This window comes from Netta rufina (genome assembly GCF_964035555.1).
Source record: "Netta rufina genome assembly, chromosome: 22".
Taxonomy (NCBI): Eukaryota; Metazoa; Chordata; class Aves; order Anseriformes; family Anatidae; genus Netta; species Netta rufina.
The window spans coordinates 1,354,673-1,378,008 of NC_140146.1; the positions used below are offsets into that span (position 1 = coordinate 1,354,673).

Consider the following 23,336-nt stretch of genomic DNA (forward strand, 5'->3'; position numbering starts at 1 on the left):
TCTCTTGGCACTTATTTTTATGCATCTGTTGGGGGAAAAAAAAGAAAGAAGTGCACAGTTTCTGGTATGCTGCACAGCTGTGTGATGAGTTCTGTCACATGGTTATTTTTTTTTTTTTACTTCCTTTTATTTACTTTCAGGTGTGGTTATTATAGTCACTTCCAAAACAGACAAATAAATAAAAAAAAAAACACTATTAAATAACTGCCTGTGCCAGTAGCTCCTACAACAGTTGCACTCAGGGGAGAAGGGCTGCTTTTTGTGTTTTTCTTTTTTTTGTTTTGTTTTGTTTGTGGTTTTTTTTTTTTAAGTTTTGTTTTAAAAGAAGGGTATTTCTTATTTTTAATATACTAAAGACTAAAATTCAGTGCAATAGATACAACTACAGTGCAGGTAATTAACTATACAAAAGTCATCCTAACCATGTACAAGCTTTCCTTACAGTTGCTATAGAAACTATACCTTTTATCTGTACCTTTTGTATACATTATACAATGTGAATATACTCAAAAGAATATTTACAGTACTTTTTGCTTGTCAATCAGAAACACTATAACTTAATGTCTGCTATTAACACCATTGAACAAAAATATATATAATATAAATATCTTCCAGTCTATACACAGAGCAGGAAATGTTTGTATCCATGTGATGAATTTTGGTGAGTCCGGGACTTGACGTGGTAGTGCTGGGCAGGTTTGCTGGATGTAGTGTGGGACCGCCGGCCGCTCCTGCAAACACAGGGCTTCAACTTGGCAGGGATGCCGCCGTGCTAGGGAAGGCCAGGGCTACTGGTTTGCTCTGCCGCATTCTCCCCTCTCCCATCTGCTGACGCTTCGTGTCACAGTTGACCAATCAGGCAAATATTGCCAAGACTAAATTAAGAGACCCCTCTCCCCTCCCATCTCAGCCCACCTGAGCACACAGCCAGCAAGAGAACAGCTGAAATCCAGGCAAGGAAGTATGCACAGCCAGAAACAGAGCCCTCTGCTTGGAAAGTTGAGGAGCTGCTGCTGGAGACTGCAAAGGGAGATGGTGCTCTGCAACCTGCTACAGTACTAGTGACCTTTCCAACCTCCTCATTGGGAAACACTCAAGCCCGGCGCCCACAGAGGAGCAGGACTGCACCCGCAGACCTCTCCATCCTCAGTGCTGCCCCAAGGCATTCCCGGAGGGCAGGGAATCCCCATCCACGAACCCACAGGGGGTTGAAATCTTACTGTTTTAAAAAATTATTTTTTAAAAAATAAATTTGTTATTTTAGACTTAGTCAAATTACATGTTTTTTCTATGATTAGAATGTTAAAAAGTTTCCAGCTTTAAAAACCTTCTACTTTGTGATTTCTCATTAAATAACCTATCACTTCATTAAAAAGGGAGCCACCCTCCTGCATGGAGGCTGGAGGACGCTGCTTGGTTGGTTTTAAAATATTAGTCATTGCTTCTGCATCTATCAGCTTTGAAATCCTGGACATGAAACCAGCTAAAATTGTTCCTAGCAAAAATATGTCAGTCTGTCACTGATGAACCAGGCGGCCAGTAGGGGAGTCTGGGGAAGGAGCGTATGCAGAAGAGCCAGACCCCCCGCTCCCTCCTTCCTGGTTTCTGTACAAGCATTAAAAACACTCAGGAGAGAAGTTGGGAGGCTCGGAGGAGACGGGATGTGCCACGGGCTGGTTAGACCTGGGAATCGGCACCCAAGCTGTGAAACTCATCCGGGGTCTTGTCGCTCTGGCTTGCGCCTCCCTGACGGAAGCCAGAGGCTATCTCATCGAAGGTCCGGCCTTTTGTCTCTGGCACCTTGAAGTAGGTGAAGATGAAGAAGAGGACTAGCAGCACTGTGAAGATGATGAAGACATAGGAGCCGCAGAGTTGCTGAAAAGGGGAGACACCAAAGTGGTGAGTGTACAAACAGAGCCAAAGACCAGAGGCTCTGCAGGAGCTGCCAGAGCACAGCTGCTCACCAGTTCCAAGTGCAAAGCACTGCACCACAGCCTGTGCCCGACCCCCCCCAAGCCAAGGGGCTTCTCAGCTAGTGACTGTCCTGTCCCTACCTGCTGCTTCAAAAATAAATCCAGCATGCTATAGGATATGTCTAGCTCCCCAAGTCCTGTCCCCAAGCCTCTTCCCAAGGTGCATTTCCCAAGCCAAGCTCAAAGCAAACCCAAGTCCTGTTCTCAATACAGGTTTTAGGACTCAAAATCTCTTCTAATCACATAATCCAGCTGGCACAATGTAAGGCTGCCTGCACACACCCCCAGACCCACTCCCCCCGGAGAGCAGGAGATGATTACCGCGATGTACTGGAATCCCATGCCCACAATGAAGTTCGAGGTCCAGTTAGACAGCCCAGCAACAGCAAAGGCAGCAGGGCGAGGGCCTTGGCTGAACAGTTCTGCCACGATAAACCAGGGGATGGGGCCTGGACCAATCTCAAAGAAGGCCACAAACCCAAAGATGGCAACGATGCTGATATAGGACATCCAGGGCATTTGGTCCTAGTCCAAGAGGGAGAGAGAGAGAGAAAAGGTTAGTGAGTGCCCTGCAGTGGGGATGGACAAAGCACAAACAAGACTGCAGGCAAGCCTGATGCTGGCAGAAGCCGTGAGGTTTCTCTAGATTGGAGACAGGGTTTCCTGGGACCCCAAGAGCAATCTGGGCAGAGGGGACCACTCTGCAGTCACCCCTGGGAGGAGGATGTCTTGCTCTCCCACCATACCTCCCAACAAGCCACCAAGTGAGGAGCAGCATGCAGTGCCTCCTCCCAGCCCACCCACCTGGGCCCTTCAGCCCACCCTTCAGCCCCCATCACTCACCAGCAGTGTCAGAGCAATGGTCATGAGCACTGCACACCCTGCCATCCCCGCCAGGCCGATGAGGTGAAGGGTCCTACGTCCGGCTCGCTCCACCACGAAGAGCTGTCAGATGGGGGAGATGTGTTTGTCAGCACAATCCCTGCCCAGGGAAAAGCACTCCTATTCCCCCTGCACCCACCTTCCCTGGGGAGCATGTTACATGCTTGCCCCTGAGCCCACCAGTCCAGCCCTGCATTAACACAGTGGTTGCTGGTGGGACAGCCACAGCAGGCTAAAACTCACCGAAACTACTGTAAAAGCTGTGTTCACCACCCCAGAGCCAATGGTGGCATAGACAGGCTGCTCCACACCTGACTTCTCAAAGATGCTGGTGGAGTAGTAGAAAACCTACAAACAGAAGGAAAGCACCATGAGGAAAGGAGTCAGGTCTCAGCTTGGGGCTGGTACTGATCCACAGGCAATGGAGACATGGAGCCAACACAGCCCAAGCTTTTGGGCCCAGGTGGAACAAGTTACATGTGGTACTTGACCTGCCAGCCCTGCCCTAAACTCACCGCATTGATCCCTGAGAGCTGCTGGGACAGCTGCAGCACAATTGCAATGAGGATGGGCTGGCGATACATGGGGGAACGGAAGAGCTCCATTATGGTGACCTTCTTCTCTCTCATCATTTGCCGGCTCTCCTCCTTCATCTCCTGGAGGTCGCTGCTGACATCTGTTGTGCCCCGGAGCTTCTTGAGGACTGAGGGGAGGCAGGGTCAGGAGTGGCTGAGAGCCCCACGCATAGTGGGATTAATCTGGGGACATGGGTCACTCACCACTCTTGGCTTTGTTTTCTTCATTGCGGTTGATCAGCAAAAAGCGAGGGCTCTCGGGGGCAAAGGGCAGGATGGCACACTGCAGCAGCGCAGGGACAAAGATGAACCCCAGGAGCAGTGGCCAGAGTGAGTCGTTTCCCATGATCAAGTCCAAACCAAACACCTGAGGACAAGAGAGGTTGAGTCATGTGAGTGCTACCGAGCCTCCCCTTCTCCTTTAACCCAGCTTGATGCAAGCCGGATCCAGCGCTCCCCTTCTTGGGGCACTTGAGGATGCCCAAGCCTCACAGTGCACTTATCAGAGGGGCAGAGCCCCATGCTGCATCCAGGTGGCTCACAGACATTGTGTCCCAACGCTGCCTATCCCAACCCTAGATCTCACAGCACCCTCATGCCTGCAGAGCCCTAGCTCTGTCCCTGGCTCCTTCTGAGTGGAAGTGCAGAGCCACAGCACAAGCAATGCTCCTGGACCACCGTATTCCAAGGCCCAGAGCAGCTTCAGCAACATGGAATAAACCCTGGCTGACTGTGCAGAAACAGCACTGTGGCCCAGCATGGATAGACAGACCACTTGGACAGCACTTACTTGTGCAATGAGAATGCCCAAGACGATGCCAAGCTGGTGGAAGGTCCCCAGTGCACCCCGCAGTGCAGTCGGTGACACCTCACCCACATACATGGGCACGAAGCCGGTGGTGAGGCCGGAGTACAGGCCAATGATGAAGCGGCCGAGAATGAGCATCTCAAAGGAGAAAGCCATCTTGGAGAAGCCCATGAGGACAGCGGCCAGGAAGGCGAGCACATTAGACATCAGCATGGAGTTGCGCCTGAGGAGGCAAGGAAGGAGGGCAGTGAGGACCACAGGTGTCAGGCTAAAGGGGGTATCAGTAGGCACTGTTTAACTGCATGAAACCAAATGCCAACTCTTTGCCTGAGGGAGGTGTCCAAAGCCATTTCCCATGCAGAAAAGCATCCAAGGCTGAAGCATAAGCACCACACAGGGCTCAGTCTGCTTCCACATTCTGTGAGGCAGTGCAAGCACATCACTGCACACAGCTGAGAAACAGAGGTGCTAGCAGGGATGAGATCAATGCCCCCCTGAGACAGCAAGACAGTTATACAGATGCTGCCCTAAGGACCAAAATGCAACACAGCTTTGACACAAGCTGATCTGAATCAGCGGGCTCTGAAAAGGCCAACAGGGAAGTGATTATAGGACAGTATTAGGAGACAGACTATGCAAATTTGGTTCACACGCAGGGCTCAGCTCCACAGCAGGACAAGCCTTGGAGAAGGCAGGGAAAGGAAGATGTGCCAGCTCCCAGCACGAGCAGTAACAAGCTACTGAGGATGGAAGAATGGTCTCATGGGCAAGGCATGAACCAGAGCCAGTCCTGCCTCCACCAGTTCCCACTGCCAGAGGAAGTGGTAGAGCTCTCAGAGGAGAAAACTGCCATGACTAAAGCAAGGCTGCAGCTAAAGCAGTGGTCCATGCAGCACAGAGGGTGGGTGTGGGTTTGAGACGACAGGGGATGAGGCAGCAGGGCCCCAGGGGGGAGGGAGGGGTCAGCACAGGTCCCACACACTCAGTGCTCACCGGCCAAAGCGGTTGACAAAGAGTCCCACAGAAAAGGATCCAATCATGCCTCCAACAGAGAAGATGGCAACAGAGAGGGACCACAGCGTGGTGAGGGTGCCAGGGCTGATGGGTTCATCATATCGGTATAACCAGGTGCGGTTGTAAAAGTCTTCAATCACCTGCAAGGGGGAAGAAATGAAACCACAGGGTAAGACTTTCTCTCATTCATGAGAAGAGGTTTGCCTACATCTGCACAGGGCTAGGCACTTCAGTGATAGCATCCTGTCCTAGCCACACAGGCACCTATAATGCTCCCCGTTTCAGGAAGACCAGCCTGTGGCTCTGCTCATGGCCCTGTTGATGTCCCCACCGTGATGCTGGGTGCCACAACACAGCCCTCAGCAGACCTCGTCCCCAGCACCACTGCCACAAGCCATGCTGGCACAGGAAGGCTGCAGCACACCCCAACACAGGTTTGCCTGGATCCAGGCTCATCACAGGACCAGCCCTTCTCCCTCGTGCTGCAGGGCAGGGTTCACCCGGCCTGGGGTGTGAAGGTAGGCCCAGGCCTGCTTTGGAAGTGGTACAAACACCAGGCTCACCTGCAGCCTCCAGCCCCAGCAGAACATGGTGACGGCAGCCACACACTGCTGCTCACACAGTCTGTACCAAACATGGCACCCCAGGCCAAGGGCTGACATTCCCTTCCCAGTTTTGGTGGGGAATGAGGCTCCTCGCCTCATCACAGCCCTAATTCCTCTCTGCAGACCACCGTGATCCCACCATGACTTCGGTGTGGCCACCGCAGTCCAAGCAACTCAAGGCCAGGATGGGCTGGCAGCAGAGCACCTCCACCACTGAGACCCAGGCTGGCACAAGAGCAGAGCCAAGCACCCTTCAAAGCAGAGGGGCTCCCCCTGCTATTAACTACACACCCATCTGCTAAGGTTGGGCATGTCCTCCTCCACTCCTGCTGCTTAAGATTTCATCTGCATCACAGGTGCCACAAATTCCTCTGCCTCAGCCCAGCCACCCACAGCCTGCAGGCAGCTCCCCATCACCCCTGCCTTGGCCCGCAAGCCTCAGTCACAAGGCTTGGCCCATCTCTTCCCCGTCACAAGACAATGTGTCACTGAGCAAGCCCTGGTTTGCAGGCACGCTCCCATTAAACCCAGTACTCGTTGCTTTCCACTAGATGGGAGCCACCCAGCTGCAGGCTGGCAGCAAGCTGATATAGCAGGGCTCAGATCTGGGAGGAAACCCAAAGGGATGCACAGGGAAAATGCAGCCAGACAGGTTCTGAGCTTGCCCTGCCAATGCTCAGCACTGCCAAAAAGCCTCTGAAGCGGCCGCTCTGCTGTAGGAAGGTCGGGCTCCTCCTTGGCCACCTCCACAGGGCCCAGGGAGCAGTGGCAAGGGGCTGAGCAGGCTGCAGGAGGCAGCTCTGGTCTCCATCCCAAGAGGAGAAGCTACACGTGGGGAGGAGGAAGATGGACAGACACTGGAGGAAGATGGAGATAAAAGCAATATTGTCTGTGCAGCTGGAGGTGGATGAGTTCAGTTTTCATCCCCCTGCACAGCTCCTTGTGCTTGTTTCTAGTGTATTTCTGCAATGCTTGTGCCAGAGCACAGCTTGAGTCCTACTAAACAAAGACCCCAGTTTAAAAAACAACCCCCTTTTCCCTACTGATGTGTAGCTAGGGCTTTAATTTAGTAGTAGCTGCTGACAGCCAAGACAGGTGCACATTTTTAATTACTTTCTTAGCAGAATAACATTTTTTTTAAATATACATTCTTAAAGAAACACAACCAGTCAACTGGCAAAGAGCTTCACTCAAGTTACCTAAGGGCCATGGACAGCCCCTTCACAGAATAAGGCTCACCCATGCCCAAAAGAAATACACATGGGTCTCAGCAATGCACTTACACCATCCCTTCTAAGAGAGGAGCAACCCTGTCTGCAAGGAGGAAAGACTTCATGTAAGCAAGAGAAGCTGCTCTTAGACAAAATCATGGATCCTGAAGCTTCAAATGGCTGCACACACACTCAGCTCCCAAATCGGAAGCAAGCCTTCATTCCTGCAAGCCGTGTTACGAGCCTCAGAAAACATCTGCACAATCAGTCTTAATTTAGTTTTTCCATCACTTTAACTATGAATGAGAACCCATGGCAGAGAAAGCACAAGAAATACAATCTGTACCATGTACCTCACTGTAGATTTCAATAATAGTGGTGGCATTTTTCTTCTTTTTAAATTGTTCCTTTCACGAACCCCCCAAATTAAAGGATTTCACAAGGCTTAAGTAATTTCATTTATCTGCCTCCAGGTCACCCAGTCCTGCTTAGCATAGATGTTTTGATGCTTATGTGTCCTGTCCTCACTCCCTCCCTCTTTTCCTAAAGTCACCAAAACAAGCAATTCTAATTATTTCGAGCATACAGAATTGCCTGTCAGAAAAGCCCACCACCTTAAACACCCCATGCCAAGCTGGCTTGTACAACAGCAGGACTCAGAGATGCACACAAAGCAAGAAGCAGGCTTCAATTTTTAAGTTTTTGATTTTTCTTCCCAGATCAAGAGCCTGATACCTAAAGTCCCAATTATGGAAACACTTGAAAATTGTGTTAGGGAGACAGATGCTGGGTTAAAGGGAAACAGTGTTTAAAGTATCAGGCTGGGCAGAGAAGGTAATAACCCCGTCTTCTCTACCAGGAATTTCCTGGCTGCAGTTATTTAACAATTTATATAATGAACACACCAGCATGATGTAGGCTAAAAATAGGGGCAGCAATGGGACATGGGATGCAGCTCCACACACAAAGCACTATCAGGTTGCAGCGGATCCCCACTAGGACACACAAGTGAAACTGTTAGCAGCAGCAGCCCTGATTCATTGTTTTATTGCCTCCTGGGAACGAGGAACAGCAGGACTGCAAGAGACCGTTTGGAAACCATCACCTCCTTCTCCCGTGGGATCTGAGTGCAGGTGCCATCGCTCCCTCGAGGAGGGTGTGCACCCTGACCCCACTGGAAAGACCCCAAAATTCCCCTGGGTGAGTCGGAGCAGCTCCATCGCCCACCCTGCCAGCATGGGCAGCTGCGAGGCCCCTGGGCACAGCCACCCTCCAAAATGTGGCAGTGAGGGAGGAAGAACTTCTCTGCCTCCCCTGAGGGTATAGCACACAGACCAAACTGTGGTGCACAAGATCCCTCCCTGCCTTCCCCAGAGGCCTCCATCTTTCTCCCCTCAAGGAAAATCATCCAAGTGCCAGCTGGTATCCCAGGGCCCAGCTTCCTCTGGGTTACGGGTTTGCTGCTCATCTCAGCACCATGAAGGCTCCCCCAGCTCAAAAAAAAAAAAAAAAAAAAAACAAAACAAAACACAAACCCTCCTGTAAGCCCTTCTCCTTGTGCAAAAATGATCGATGAAGAATCCCACTGTGATCTGATTGCCATACAGGGATGAAAAACCCTTGTGAGCTTAAAGCGTGAAGGGTGGAAAGAAAGAAGAGCTATGCTTCCCAAAGGCTCTCTGTCCCTCCTGCCTTCCCCTCCCTCACCCCCATTTAATTTGGGCTGAGTGTTTCCACCAGCCCTCACACAGTTTCAGGCCATCTCCTCCCCACATCATGTCTACAGACGCCCCACAAGGAACAAGCAGCTGTTTCAGCACGGAGAACTATATTAAGAGGACCACAAAACCGGCGTTCAGCCCGCAGTGCAAGAAAGGAGGCTTTCTTAGCTTTTTTTTTTTTTTGTGTGTGTGTATGTGTGTAAGGCAGCTGGCTGCAGGGTGCTGGTGTGCGCAAGCATTGCTGGATGCACACTGCCAAAGCCAAGGGGCTGATGCACCCCAATCCCATGCCCTGCTTCCCACAGGGAAAGTTCAGAGCTCAGATTCAGTAGGGTCACAAAGCCTGCAGCTGCAAGGGTTTAATTCCCACACCCAGAACATTCTGCTGCCCACAACAGATTTCCTCCTGCCTCACTGTGCACTGCTGTCTTGTTCCCCTGGTACAGAGCGGGGCTTTCCTGTAGTAAGTGGGCACCTCAAACCACTTTCCCCATCACTTCTGCACCCCAAGCACAATGCAGCTTGCGAGGAGACTTGCCCCCAAAACACAGCCCATCTCGGGGCTGAGCCTAGGGTCTTAACACTAAGAAAGCACAAGGGGAAACTGAGGCATCAGTGACCTTTGTTTGCTGTGGGTCCATATGAACCAGAGCTACTAGGGTTTTAGGGCACAGCTGGACAGCTTTCACCAGGCTCTCTAAGACATAGAAGCACCTGGAAACACACTTCGGAGAAAGATCTATTCTTTGCCAAAAACCCATCCATGTGCCTCTCCTCACATCACACCTGGTGTCTGCCCCCAAGAAAAGACCATTAGGGCAGTTCAGATGTGGTCCCTGCCCACCTCAAGGAGACTCGCATCTCCCTTTGCCATGGGTCAGCTGGACAGGCTGGAGAAAAGTCCCTGCAGCCATAAGGAAAAAGAGGTGTAAGGAAATGACTCATGCCCTCGTCCCAGGCACTGGAGTCAGGCAGGTATGGCACTGATGCAATGCAGTAATTACACAGCATCTGCTCCCCAAGGTCCCAGAGCACAGTGCGCCGTATCAGGAGTGCTTCTCCACACAGAGCTCAGGGGATGGGTAAATGAGAGCAGAAACCATGAAGCCACTTCCCAGCACACTTCTGTGCCTTTCCGGCTCACTGCATTGCATGCACTGCTCCTACTGCCTGTCTCTGGGATGGGCAGGAGGCAAACACCTCTCCCCAACCCCTGCTTTGCTCCAGAGCCTCACCACTGACCAATGTAAAGGCCAGCAGCACATGTGGGTCCTTCTGGTGCCTGGGGACGACATCTGGCAGGGGAAGGCCAGGGTTTTCCAGCAGAGCCAGAACAGCACAATGCCCTCAGCAGATGCTGCAGAGCTCTGGCTCTTGAGTGCTTTCAGTGCTCCTGACTCTACATCCAAACACTATGGGAGCAAGAAGGCTGGGCAGGAACAGGCTCGAGCTGTTGGGCTTTGTTCACACAGTCAAAGCATTGACACCAAGTCAGCTGGAGTGGTGGCACCCTTTGAGGCCCTCCTACAACTCCCCCTTCCTGGAAAGGGGGACCAGACATTCCCCAGGAGCAGAGCAGTCCCTGTGGCTGCCAGCATTGGGGGAGGACATTCAGAGCCATCCAGGCTGATGGCAGAGCCAGTGCAGAGGCAAAGATGGCACCATCCCATGAACCTGGCCTCCACAGGCACCACAGGAGCTTGCCAGGAGGTGCAGGCCCCCAGCATCCTGCAGCATGAAGACTGCTGCAGCCTCAATTAAGCACCCTGCTCCCCTCAAGAGGATTCAGCCCTCCATGCTGACATGTTTTGGGAAGTACTTGCATGGGGTCTTCCCTTTCACAAGTTCTTCAGTGCTTGAGGTGACACACTGGTGTTTGTGCTCCCAGGCAATGTCAGGAGATTTCACAGCCCGTTGGCAAATCCCACCAGTAATAAGATTAACAGTAGTGGCACATTCTGCCTAAGTGTTTTTAATTATTTGGGATTGTGTACCATAGAGTTAAAACATCAAAGCCTCTCTGCAGCCCAGGACCAGCCAGTTCCTTCAAGCCAAGCAGCAGCTGGAGCCCAGTTTCTTTCAACACCTTACCCTGGCAGCTGAGCTTTGCCCAGGGCATGTAACAAGCACAAATCAGGATTTCTGAGCTAACATTTCCAGGGCTGTAAAACTTCAAAGGGCTGTGCAATTGTGAGGAACCTGAGTTTTTCAGAACTCCCAAGTACCCACCAGGTGCCTGATCATGGGAGGGTCCTGGTATCTGCTAGATGCAGTAAAATAAAGCAAATTCCTACTGCTGTCCATTCCCCCTCACACACAGCTATGTCATTTCATCTCGTCTGTCCCTGCTCACCCACTTACCTGGGGATGTTTGGTCTCTGATGCCTGCATGGGATCCCCATTATAAATGCTCCTCTGGGTATTCCAACACCCTCACCCTTTACACCACCAACTAACCACGGTCTTCAGATTCCCTTTGAAACCCCAAGAAGGATCCTGCCCCCCACCCCTCAAGACAGCTGCCACATCCCACAGCAGGTCCCCATGTCTGCCCCCTGAAAGGCCCCCCTGTTGGCCACCCCAGCAGCTGGGAGAGGGACTGCTCCCAGCCCCCTGCAGCTCTGCCCCACACCAGGCTCCTGTCTCAGAAGTGGGAGGGAGGACAGCATGCTGCAGCCTAGAAGGACAGCAGTTACCCAGGCCGGGTGAGTTATTGCTCTCCACACCCAGAGCAGGATCAGCCCTGCCTTCCATCTCCCCAGCTGTCACTGCCTGGCACCTGCTGAGTCAAGGATGAGCGAGTTTGCCAGGTACCCCGCACTGTGGCAAAAGGGCGCAGGCAAGAGGCAATGCCAGATACCCTCCCTGCCACAGCCGAAACCGGCCCTCAGAGCCAACACCGCCTCCATCCTGCAGGGAAGAAGATGGGTGTGAAGGCTCGGCAGGCATGGGGGGGGCTGGTGCACCCTGCTTCCTTTGCGGTGGAGGCCAGGTATTTCTGGCAACCCCAAACCATCGGTATTTTGCAGCCTCCTGCACATTGCCTCCACTGGGACAATCATTATCTGCCCCTCCCTGCTAGGGCAGCCCACTGGGGTGGTTATCTAGATCTGTGAGGCCATGTGGGTGAGCACTCCCAGGCCTGCTCACATCCCAAACTCCTCCACCGCTCACCCTGCAAAGCCACACCAGAGAAAGTGCTGGAGTTCTCATGGCATGCCTTGCGCATCAGGGCTCCAGCTCTCAGCCTCTCGTGGGAGAACAACCAGCTTCTTCAGCTGCCCATCAGAGAGGTCACTGCCCGGGAGATGACTAAGGTCCCAATTAGCTTCGAAATCTTTGCTAAGGCTGAGGTTAAAAGTTACACAGATCCCACCCCAAGAGCCTCTTGAAGCACACACATGCATTCCCAGAATTCACCAGCAAAATGCTAAGCAAGAGGAAACTAATTCTCCTGGGAGCACAAGAGCTAAATAGCTCCTTAACAAATCCCATTAGAGGCAGTAAGCTGCCTAGCAGGATGTACTATTTTAGCCAGGCTCATGGTGGAGGGGCGAGGTGGGCAGTAAGTGTTTGCTTGCAAGAGCCTCTTTGAGCAACCCCCCCCCCCCCCCATTTTGCCACAGACAGACTGCTCAGTGCACTCTGCCATGCCTGGATCAGCACGTGTGCTGTCCTGCTGCTGCTCCGCTCTCACCTTTTGTGGGGCATTGATGACACCAGTGTTGTAGCCAAACTGCAAGGAACCCAGCACTGCTCCTCCCACAGCCAGCATCAGGCGAGCTGTCATCTGCATGAAGGAGAAAAAGGAGAGAGGTTAGGTGTGGGTCCCAGGCTCTGCCCCACTCAGGCACCCCCAGCCCACTCAAGCCCCAGCAGAGGCAAGCCCCTACCTCTGCTCAAGCCCTCCTACCCCCAAGACCAAGCTCCTCCTCATCCACCCTCAGCACCCTGCCCCATCTGCCCCTGCCTCCGGGACCCCCGGTCACCTTGGGGAGCTGCTAAGTATGAGGCAGCACAAAAGCCCCAGGAACCGCTGGTACTACATACTTTATAAGTCAAGCGACTCAGATGTCTGTCCCTGCCACCCTGCTCACACCACCTCCGTCACAGAGATCCTCTATGGCCAGATTACACACCCGTGTCTTCTTCCCAGGGGAAGCATCGAAGGCTTATGCTGTGCCCTCAGCAACCCCCCTTGGCCTCCGTGGGGCAAGCCCCCCCAGCATGATGGCTCCACACACTGCTGGAGCGGGCAGACACACTGGGGGCCCAAAACCCACTCAAGCAGCCACAGGCTGCAGACCCCGGCCCATGCTGAGCCCAGCAGGCTCAGGAGGCCACGTGCCACAGACCTGCCACAGGGAGCCCCCCAGCCAAGATGTGGGACTGGCTGTGCTGAGGCGGCCAAGCAACCCGCAAAATGCCTCCCTCCAGAGGGAAGGGGTCTTCCTTCCGATCAAAGCACAGCCCCAGGCCCCCTCCATAAATCCTAACCATAAACTCAGAAAACTGAAACTGCAGCACCCTGGGGGGGCCCTGTGCTCACCCAAACTGAGCCAGCACTTGGGCACCCACCAGGGTGGACTGGCTGTGTCAGGCAAGTGTGAATGGACAGAACCCAGGACAAAAGAGACATCTTGCTTTCATGGTTTCCTGACATCCACATGGGCTAAGTAACACAAAACTTTTGGGATCCCAGGATTATTTTTTTATTATTATTATTTTTTGCCTCCTGACTCAGGCCAGAGGCTTTATACCACAGCAGTCCCAGACATTGGGGTCATTACATGTGCCACATCCCCCACGCCAAGCGCTCAGCCAGGGTGTCACAGCAACAGCATGCCAGAGATAGCCACATAGCCGAGCACACCGGTGATATCCCCAGCTGCCTGCCGCACCCGGCCCTGTTTGGTTTGACCACGCAGTGCATGGCACCCAGCTCCTGGGGCCACTTTTGGGGACGTTGCAGGAACCCATGCTTCGGATCTGCTCAAAGCACCTGGGTGCTCACGGCTCCTGCTGGGCTATGTTGTGAGGCTCTGCTGCCCATGCACCTCGTCAGACTGTGACCTTGGACTTTGGACAGAAAACAGCAGGGGAAGAGAGGTGCTCCTGGGGCAGCCAAGCCCCAGCACCAAAGGCTTGGGGGTCAGCATGGTGAAGCACAGCCACACTGGGCAGCACCATCCCCGTCACCAGCGTGGAGATGGCCTGGACAGCATGGTTCAGCCACTGCTAACAAAGGTTTGTGTCAGAGCCTAATTCACAGTTACTAAGCAAAATCCCAGCATTTATCCAACGCCTCAGTGCCTTTGGCTATTTGGCAAGCACTTGCCCACCTCCCTTTTCTCCTGCTTAAGCTACAGCAACAATTGGAGGCTTGTTTCTGAACAAGGTCAGGGCAGGCCAGCACTTGGACACCTCCATCAATGGCCCAATTATCCCTGGCAAGAGATTTCCCCATTGCTCAGCCCAGCCACAGTGCCCCAAGAGCAGGGATTCGATGTTCCCAGGTTCAGTTAATCAGCTTAGGGACATTCACGTGAACTTAAAGCCCCTTCTCTGGGGCTCAGCACTCGCGCACAGCTGTGATGCTTGCTGCAGCAGACAGGAGGCCTCGCTGGAGCAAGGAGCACTCTTTGCGAAATCCCAGGCACTGTTCCCTTGCTGTGGAGAGCCAAAGTCTCAGCCACAGGCACCTGATTTGGCACAAGAGCCCTGCTGCACACACCATCTCGTTTTGGGATGGGCCAGTCTGTGACGCAGCAAGTCTGCCAGGAAGGGCCCGAAACTGCATACAACAGTCTCACTTCTCCTTCCTCAGCTGCCACCAGCCTCCAACCCCGGCAACAACACTCACGCCAGCTCCCTGACCTGACCACCTACTTATTTTCCCAGCTGCACTTCTCCCATTCACATCCCAGCCCTGACAGCTGCCCATGCAGCTCTCCTCCTGCTCCTTTTCTCTGCCTGATTGCCTGAAAGGGCCTTTCTTCCCTCAGTGCAGCCCCCTCGCTTCCTGTCCCCTGTTTTCCTGCAGAGGGAAAACCACGTTGCAATTGTCAGATGTCAGGTCCTGGTGTCTGGCTGTGGCTGTCTTTGAAGCGAGACCCACATGCATTTCACTCGATGCATGAACAGCAGCAGCAGTGCTGGGGCCCAGAGGTGAGGCATGCGATGGGAGCCCAGCACAGCCCCCTGGAAGGTGAACCTCGGCCCAAGTGGAGGGCAACAGCAAGAGAAACAGATGGTGAGTCCCCAAAAATACAAATGATGTAGTGCAGTGGCAGCAGCCACCCAGCACACTCAGTGTGCAAGGCTTCACCAGTACCAGACAGCTCACAAGAGTACTGCCAGCCCAGATCCAGATTAACGCCCACCCAAAGACCTGCCCTGGTTTTCTGGTGCTAGATCCAGGCCCTTGGAGACTTGAATCCAGCCCAACCAGACAAATCTAGCCCTCTAAAAGGGACAGTAGCCTCTGGCTCCCAGAGCCTTCAAAGGTCATTTCATGGGGCTTCCCAGGCTCCCTGCACCCCTGCAATTAAGCGCTGGCAGCTCAGGCAGCACAGCTAGGCCCTGGCATGGTTTTTGGACAGAGTCTGACACTCCCGGGTGCTCCTAGCCAGAGCATGCTGCCCTTCCTGCAAAGCAGAAATCCAGAGCATGGGACGCAAGATTCCCAAGAAGAAAAACTTATGTGAGCAGCACCTCACATAGAAGTGTATCGCTCCCTGGGGAGCTAGAGCTCCCCACAGCCACTGAGACCCCTACTGCAGGTTTTGCCACTTGTCCAGTGGTTCCCAGCACTTGTTTGTAGCTGGAAGACCAGAAGTAGGAGTATAGCTGGGGAGCATGGTGAAACCACAGACCTGGAGGCAGTGGCAGCCTGCCCAGCTACCTCCAGCCCCACTTTGCTCCTCTGGCACCGCAGAGCAACATTTCCAGAGGTCTGGTGTCAATTAGACCCACCTAAGCACAACATGGTGATGGTGACAGCTGACTAGACAACACACCAAGGGATATGTGCTGAAATACAAAGCATTCAGCAGCAGTAACTACTGCTTGCTGGTCTTGGCTCTCCTGCCAATCCGCCTTTCTCCACTTTAACAGGGAATTAGCTGCTCTTCCCAGTGAGCATCCAACAGGACCCTGATCTGCCTCAGGAAACAAAGCCAGCCCCATTAATTAAGTTCATTAATTAGTATTGGCCTGAACACAACAATTCCACTTCACAAGAAATTGGGGAGGTTTTGGCGCTTGCTTTTGTCCAGCACGTCTAACAAACCTTGGAAAAAAAATGCCAACTTCAGAGCGAGGACCAGCCCAGGGCCACAGTTCCCAAAACTAGCCGCAGGAGTTTGGACTTCAGTTTCCTGCACCTCACTGACCCCACAAGCTGGTGGCGAGGCCCCACACACCTGGCAGGTTTCCATTTTTATGGTGACACTGCTCTCCCCTGCGCTGCTGCCCAAAAGCCTTTTCACAATTAAAGCATCTCAACCCTCCCAACAAATCCCAGCACTGCAGCTTTGTGGCCCAGACCTGCAATGCAGGGTGAGAGCAGGCTGAGAAATGCTGCCAAAGTTAGTGAAAAACAAGTGGCAGGCACAGAAATACACCCCATGCTCCAAAACCCCAACCCTAAGCTCCCCCATCCAGCACGCACAGCTCAGTGTCACAGGGCTGTAATTTCTTCCAGCTCTCCGGCTATTCAGCACAAACCACACCAGCCTCAGATGGCTTTGCTCCACACAGCTACAACGCACACCACCATTAACCTATAAAAAAACAACCATGCTTGAACACTTAGAAATGCCTTGTGTTTTTTGTTTTCCCTATCTGAAGGGTGGCAATTTCAGCCTTGTTTAGCCACTCAAAGCCTTCTCACACAGGAGCATGCCGGCGAGCACCGGTTTGCACGTCTAGGAATATCTGTCATCGATCCCCACATATTGCACATTTCAGGTGAGCAGGAAGGGGTGTGCTGTACATTGCAGGTGAGTCACACCATTGCAACACGCCTGTTTGCCCAGCTAGCTTTTATGAAAGGGAGCAGCGACGGCGGATGGGGATGAGGTGCTCTGGCCAGTCCTCAGCATGAACTTTGCTCCAGGAAGATTACAGGCAGTACTGGCTCTTCACAAGGGGCTTTTTCCAGCACAGGCTTGGGATTTTACTATCAAAAAAAAAAAAAAAAAAAAGAAAAAGACAATCAGCACAACTGAGGACAGAGGCTTTGTATTGGTGTACAGGAGAAAGAAACAGGGCACTGAGCCTCGCTTTGAGTGAGTGCGTTCAAGAAGTGGAAGTCTTCAGCTCTGAGCATACACTTTGGGCTGCACTGCAAAAAGTTCAAAAAACACTTAAGAGACCCTACCTTCTGTTTCATACACCCCACAGTGCCTATCAGTAAGAAAAACACTACTTTTGCAAGCTTAATCTTTGACAGAAACCCCCATTTTTCTGTTAAGAAATACCACCAGCTTCAAGATGAAGGAATAAAGTTCCAGCACAGGCTTTTGGCATTTTTGGCCACCGTCCCTGCGCAAAGCTAGCCGGGACCGCTGTGACTCAGTGCTGCCTGCTCACTGCCGTGCGCCTGCATTTGAGCACGCTGCCGAGCCTGCTCTGCCATTCGGCCAGCCGCATTTCAGCCTTAACCTTGCCATTAAAGGAGAGGCTCAAGATGGAGAGCAAAAAAAAAAAAAAAAAAGCTAGTTTCTAGCAGCCATCTTTCATGGGAAACTCTTGTAAATCCATGCAGCAAGTTCTGTTTTGTTAACTCCTCACTTGGAGCCTAACAGAAAGCAGCAGCTTTGTTTGGAGTTCAGAAAAAGCACTTCCCCCTCCTGCTCCTGTGCAGCTACTTCCAAATGAAGGCCCGCAAAGCCTGAAGACAGGCAACAGATGTGTTGTACCAGCTACAGGGAGACCTATGCACTATAAGAGACTCATACCCTCTCCTAACTCCAGCGTACTGCAAGAGCTCGCCATGAAGGATGTTTGGCTCACTGTTTCCTGCTTCCTTTGCTGCTGAATATGGAAGTGAAGACACTCAGAGGGTAGCATCGCCTGGGTGCTGCCACACTCACCAGCACCTGTGGCGCGATGGACGCTAGCTCAGTCCCGAGCAGACCCCATTGCCTTTGCTCGTCTCCCTTGCCTCACTTTTTACCCATTTTTCACCAGCATGGAAGGATTTAGGAACTCTGCCTGCCTAATGGAACAAGGAAATGAATAATCAAAAAAAAAAAAAATTCCCAGGAGGGAATTACAGGACAATCCACTTTTAGAATAGCCTGTAAAGACAAGGCATGCAGCCTGCTGCAAATGTGACCCCTCCGCAACATGCCTTGCCATAGCAGGCACCAGCAGCAGCAGGCTCTGCCTGCAGGCTGCCCGGTGGGGGGAGCAGGGTCTGTCGCTCCCTGTGAGGTTTTCTGAATGCCAGGCTGCCTCTCAGACAATGAAACTCCATGGGTGTGTGGGGGCACCCACCAGCTTGTCTGAATATAGCCTGAACACACGCTTAGTGTTTTGGAAAAACAAAGTCTGAGGGAGCAAATCCTTACTCATGTGAGTAATCCTCCCCACCCCGCAGCCACCAGCAAGGTCACTCGGAGTAAGGGTTCGCAGCCTGCTCGCTCCACAGGATGTCTCCAGCAAAGGCTTTCTGTGTGACAAAACCACTGCCCAAGAGGCTTCCACCAGGCTGCTGGAGTGGGGGCAGCAGACGACAGAAAATAAACTTTGCATCACAAAACAGACAGCCCTGTGAGCACAGCGTCCCGCCCAGCCATGGCGTAAGCAAGCTAGGATGGCACGCAAAGGCAGGCTCCCAGCAAACTAAAATGAACGCCTCAACCCCTCCGAGACCTTGGCTACACAGTGGCTTGTCCCACAAGGCGCAGGATCCCCTTCCCCCCCCCCCCCCCCACCATCACAGACCAGTTTGGGGACTGGGAGAGAGGGAGAACATCACATGCCTGCTGGCCACCATGCCAAGGACACGCCAGCAGTATCCCTCCTCGTGGAAACGATGTCCTGCTGGGGAAGGGACCGTGCCACCAGCCCTAGCCCCCGCTGCATCACTGTGCAGTCTCCAGGGAGGCATCCAGAGCCCAGCGATAACACCGGGCTTGTGTTAGCTCTCAGTCCAGGAAAAAATTCTGCCACTGCCCAGGGCTCGGTAAACCTGCCAATAACACCACACAGCAGACACAGCACTGGGAGCACATGCCACAGCACCGGTGCCTGCAGATGGGGTGGCCGAGGGAGTTTCTTCACAGCCAAGGCAGGGCATGAGAGGCTGGCACAGCCGCCAGCCCCACCGCAATCACCACGGGCTCATGTGGGGCTCTGGCATCAGGCGGGTGCTGGGATTATCACCACCAAAGGGCCTCGGTGTGGGAGAAAGCTCATAGCAAGGGGAAGGGAAAATCAGCCTAATGTTTTTACTGTTTTTTTTTTTTTTTTTTTTTTTTTTTAAAAAAAAAAGAAGGTCAGCTGGGGACATCAACAAGATTGCTCTGAATTTTGCAACCGCAGGAATGCCTTTCGAACAAGCCCAGGAAATATTCTCTTATGCAAAGTCCTGAGCCACAGCCCTGGGGGTCATCATCCTCCCCCCCGCCGCTGCTCACGGCTCCTGGCCCCCCCAGGGGTGGGCTGCCAGGTGCCTGGCTGCCACGGGACAGGCCCTTTTGGAAACATGCACTTGGGATTTAAGCATCACCCATAACAGAGTAGCAGGCTAGCCCTGTGATTGATTACTCACTTAACCAAAATAGACCATTTCTAACGGGGATCGCTGTTACAGACAGAAAACCAGACCAGGTTTGTCTCTGGCCCCTACAAGCCTCCATTTCTGTAGCTGAGGGCTGGATTTGCCTGGCGGTGCCTCAGATTTCTTTGTTAAGGAAGGCAGCAAGTTTTCTTGATGCCTCCCTCCGCTGGCTCTGACGTGCTCCTGGGCGTCACGTCCCCCGGCTGTGTCCCCAGCACCTTGCACCACGTGCCAACACTCCTCCTCCACCCAGCAATCCCCAAAAAAAGCCTTCCACCAGCAGTCCAGCACAGCCTACTTGAAGGAAAAAACCCACTATTCCGAAAAGGCACCCCAAACCCAAGGACAGGAGGAAGGCTGGGCGCAGCTCCCCAGTCCCGCTCCGCCTGGGGCTGACCCGGAAAGCAGCTGGGAGCTGAGCGCAGCTCTCGCTGCCTGTGGCGGAGCAGGAACATCGCTCGGAGCCATCACTAACAAAGTCCAGAAGCCACCTGGGCTCCCACCAAGAGTTGAACTGGAAGATGGGTTTTTATTATGCGGGACAGCGCACTGCCGAGGAGCCAAGTCTGCTCCCTTCCCAGCAAGGCCGCTGTGCTGGCGTAACGCCCCAGCGACGGGGGTCTCGGCAGTGGCCCGACAGGCAGCTCTGCCCGCCCAGACCCCCCCACACCAAGGTCTGATATGAGCGACCCTACAGCCCAATAGCCCATCCCGGGGCCTCACAGCCCCATGAAATTACATCAGTTTAAAGCCCTCCCCTGCTCCAACCCAAACCCTGGGGGGCTGCCCTGCACCCGGTGCCTCCACTCACCCCCCGACCACGCTCCCGGGACCCCATTTCCACCAAAACGCGGCAGAATCGGGGCTCGGCACGGCTGCGACGCCACCGGACCTGCTGGGAGCCCCCATTCGGAACGGGGCCAGCGCCCGGGATGCCCCCAGCCCCCCGGGTGAGCCGGGGCAGCGCTCGGTCGCCCCTCGGTTTGCCCTTCCTGGTTGCGCCCCTCCTCAAACCCCTTTCCGAGGCGTTCTCCGGGCAGCTCGGACTGGGATTAGCTGCTGCGGCTCGGGGCTCGCCTTTCGGTTTCTCGTTTCGTTTTAGTTTTGACCCAAAACGCGGAGCGGGGGAAGAGGCAGAAGGGAGCGCAGCGCCAGCCCGGCCCCGGGAGCAGCGATGCAATTAAATCTGACGCAATTAAGCTCGGCCAGCTTCAAACCCCCGCGGCCCAAGCCCGGGGCAGGATCCCGAGCGGCAGGACCCCGAGCACCGCCCGGGCTTTACCACCCCCCCACCCCCCACCGGGGCCAAGCCGCCCGCCGGGGGCCGCGCACCGGCCCCGCCAACTTGCACCGGGGCAGACGCCGCCGCTCCGGGGGCACGGGAGGGAGCGGGGGCGGAGGGGGAAGCAGCAGCCCCGGCGGTGCGGGCGGAGCGGTGCCCGGTGCCGGTGCCGCTCGGCGGGGCTCACCTTGCTGCCGGTCTCCATGGCGGGGCCGGGCGGCGCGGAGCGAGGCGCGGGGCGGCGGAGCGGTGGCGCGCGACCGGCGCGGGGGCATTGGAGCGGCTTAAGAGCGCGGGGGGGGCGGGGCGCGGGGGGCGGCGCCCATTGGACGGCACCGAGGGGGGGGGGAGGGGGGGGAGGGGCCTAGGGGGGGCCCGGCGGGGGTGTGCGCGGGGCGGGGGGAGCGGGGGGGGAGCGCGGGGAGAGGGGGGGGAGGGAGCGAGGCCCTGCGGCTTGGGGAGGGGGGGCTGGGGGCTGGGGGGGGTGCGGGGGGGGGGGGGACACGGAGGGCTGTGCGGGGGGGTTGTGCGTGGTGGGAGCATAGGGGGGTGCACGGGGGGGTGCATAGGGGGAGCGTGGGGAGGGGGCATGGGAAGTTGCATAGGGGGGTGCAGGGGGGAGCATCCACAGGGGACACACGCACGTGCGGGGGTGCCCGTGGAAATATGTGCCTAAAGCCGCGTGCACGCGCACGGAGATGTGTTGGTGGGTCCGTGTGCACACGCAGCCCTGCACGCACGCGTGCACACATCCGTGCGTGTGAGTGCACACGAGTGTGCCCGCAGCTGCATGGACTCGCCTCTCCACGCGGCTGCGTGCACCTGTGTGTGCGCAGAGATGCGCGTGGCGGCGTCTCTTTGGCCGTGCACGTGCGTGCGCGCCGCTCTGTGTGTGCAACAGTTTCCACACGAGGCCTCCAGCTGCACGTGGAGCGTGGCAGCTCCTCGCACCGACCCCATTCGCTACGTGCAAGGTCTGGGGGTCTCCGGGGCTCCCGCGCTCCCTTGGCTGCAGCCCGGGCTCCCTTCCCAAAAATCCGGCAGTCCTGCTGCTGAATAAACTTGGGCTCGCCGGGAATGGCGCTTGAATACTAATACCGGACAAAGAAAGAGGCTGCGAGCAAGCCCTCGGTGCGTGCAGCACGGCTGGGTGCTGCTGCACAGAGCGGAGCCGTGCGAGGAAAAAACTCGCCCCAGCAAACCCCGGAGCTCGAGGGCACCGCGGGGCCAGCAGCGTCGAAGCCTCTCCTGTGCGGGCAGGCCTGGCCCCGAGTTGCCAAACTGCAGTCTTTCCATTAAAAAATAATTAATTAATTAATTTTAAAAAAATGCGTTTTAAAAGCCGACGGGGTGGGGACCTCCCGCAGCATCGCCCCACGATGTGCGCCCGGTGCGGGGCCGGCAGCGCAGCTCCCCCCCCCGGCTCCCGCTGCCCCTTTTGGTGCAGGAGGGGGCTTTGCCGAGCTGGAAATCTTGGGGGAAAGGGGCCGGGGAGGGGTTTCGGGGCTGGATGTGCCGGCGCGCACGTCCGCCAGCTCCTCCCATCCCATCCCACCGCATCCCACCCCATCCCACCCCGCCGCCCGGCTCCGCGCGGGGCCGCGCACGGCGGCGGCGGGAGTCCCGCGGGGGGGCTTTGTCTGCCCCGGCCCCAGAAGCCTCCCGCCGGCGCTGTGCTCGCAAAATAAAAGCAAAAAGTCGCTGCTTCCCAGCCCTAGACCCAGCTCGGCACGGCGGTGTGAGCGCCGGGTCGGGAGGGGGGCTCGCTCTAAAGCCTCCGGACGGTTTCTTTTTGCCTTGTAAAGGAGCGAGGAAGCGTGAATTGTGCAAAAAGTCGTGCCGGGGCGGGGGGGGGGGGGGGGGGGGGTTGGAGAGGAGGGGGTTGTGCGGAAAAAAGTCAAGTTTTGTTTTCTTAAAGCCTACTGGTTTGTTCCGAATTTGGGCATTCGGGTGAGTCCTCGACTCAGGCTGAGCAACGCAGGGAAAGCAGCAAGTCCGAATTCTGGCGGCTCCACGACTTCCCCACTCACCTTTTTTTTTTTTTTTTTTTTTTTTTTCCCTCCTTCCCCTTTTTACTCATTGCAAATGGGAAACGTAAAATTCCCGTGCATGAGGAAGGGCTTTTGATGAACTGGCATTTTGTTAAATAAATAAATAAATAAAACTAAAAAGAAAGAAAGAAAATAAAAGAAAGTACTGTTGGGAGCTGGGACAGATTCGCTACAATGGGCGAGTGCTGATGGAAGGGAAAAGGGTGGCTTGGAAACACAGAGGCGATAATCTCCGTCTGTGCTGATAAGCTGCTCCCCGAGGGGGATTTAGGGGATATTTTGCCCGTCCCTTTCCTTTGAGTGGGTGGGCAGAAAGGGTAAAAATAAAATCCCCATGCCCAGGGGGAGTTCTCCCGGCTCTGGCAGGTGCTAGGGTGCTGGGTTTGCTGGGGGACTACAGTGTGTGCAGGGAGCGGGGGTCC

At 54.7% G+C, this 23,336-nt stretch overlaps 1 protein-coding gene across 1 annotated transcript; it reads right to left on the reverse strand.

Annotated features, from left to right (window-relative positions):
- Window positions 1-21,189, reverse strand: SLC2A1 (solute carrier family 2 member 1; the record flags this gene model as incomplete). Its single annotated transcript, XM_084300431.1, is given in 11 exon segments — window positions 1-1,875; window positions 2,295-2,498; window positions 2,817-2,918; window positions 3,099-3,203; window positions 3,371-3,558; window positions 3,635-3,797; window positions 4,221-4,461; window positions 5,232-5,392; window positions 12,487-12,579; window positions 21,051-21,165; window positions 21,167-21,189. Coding segments are annotated over 11 exon segments (1,593 nt in total). The 3' UTR covers window positions 1-1,677.
- Between the last annotated feature and the right edge of the window lie 2,147 nt (window positions 21,190-23,336).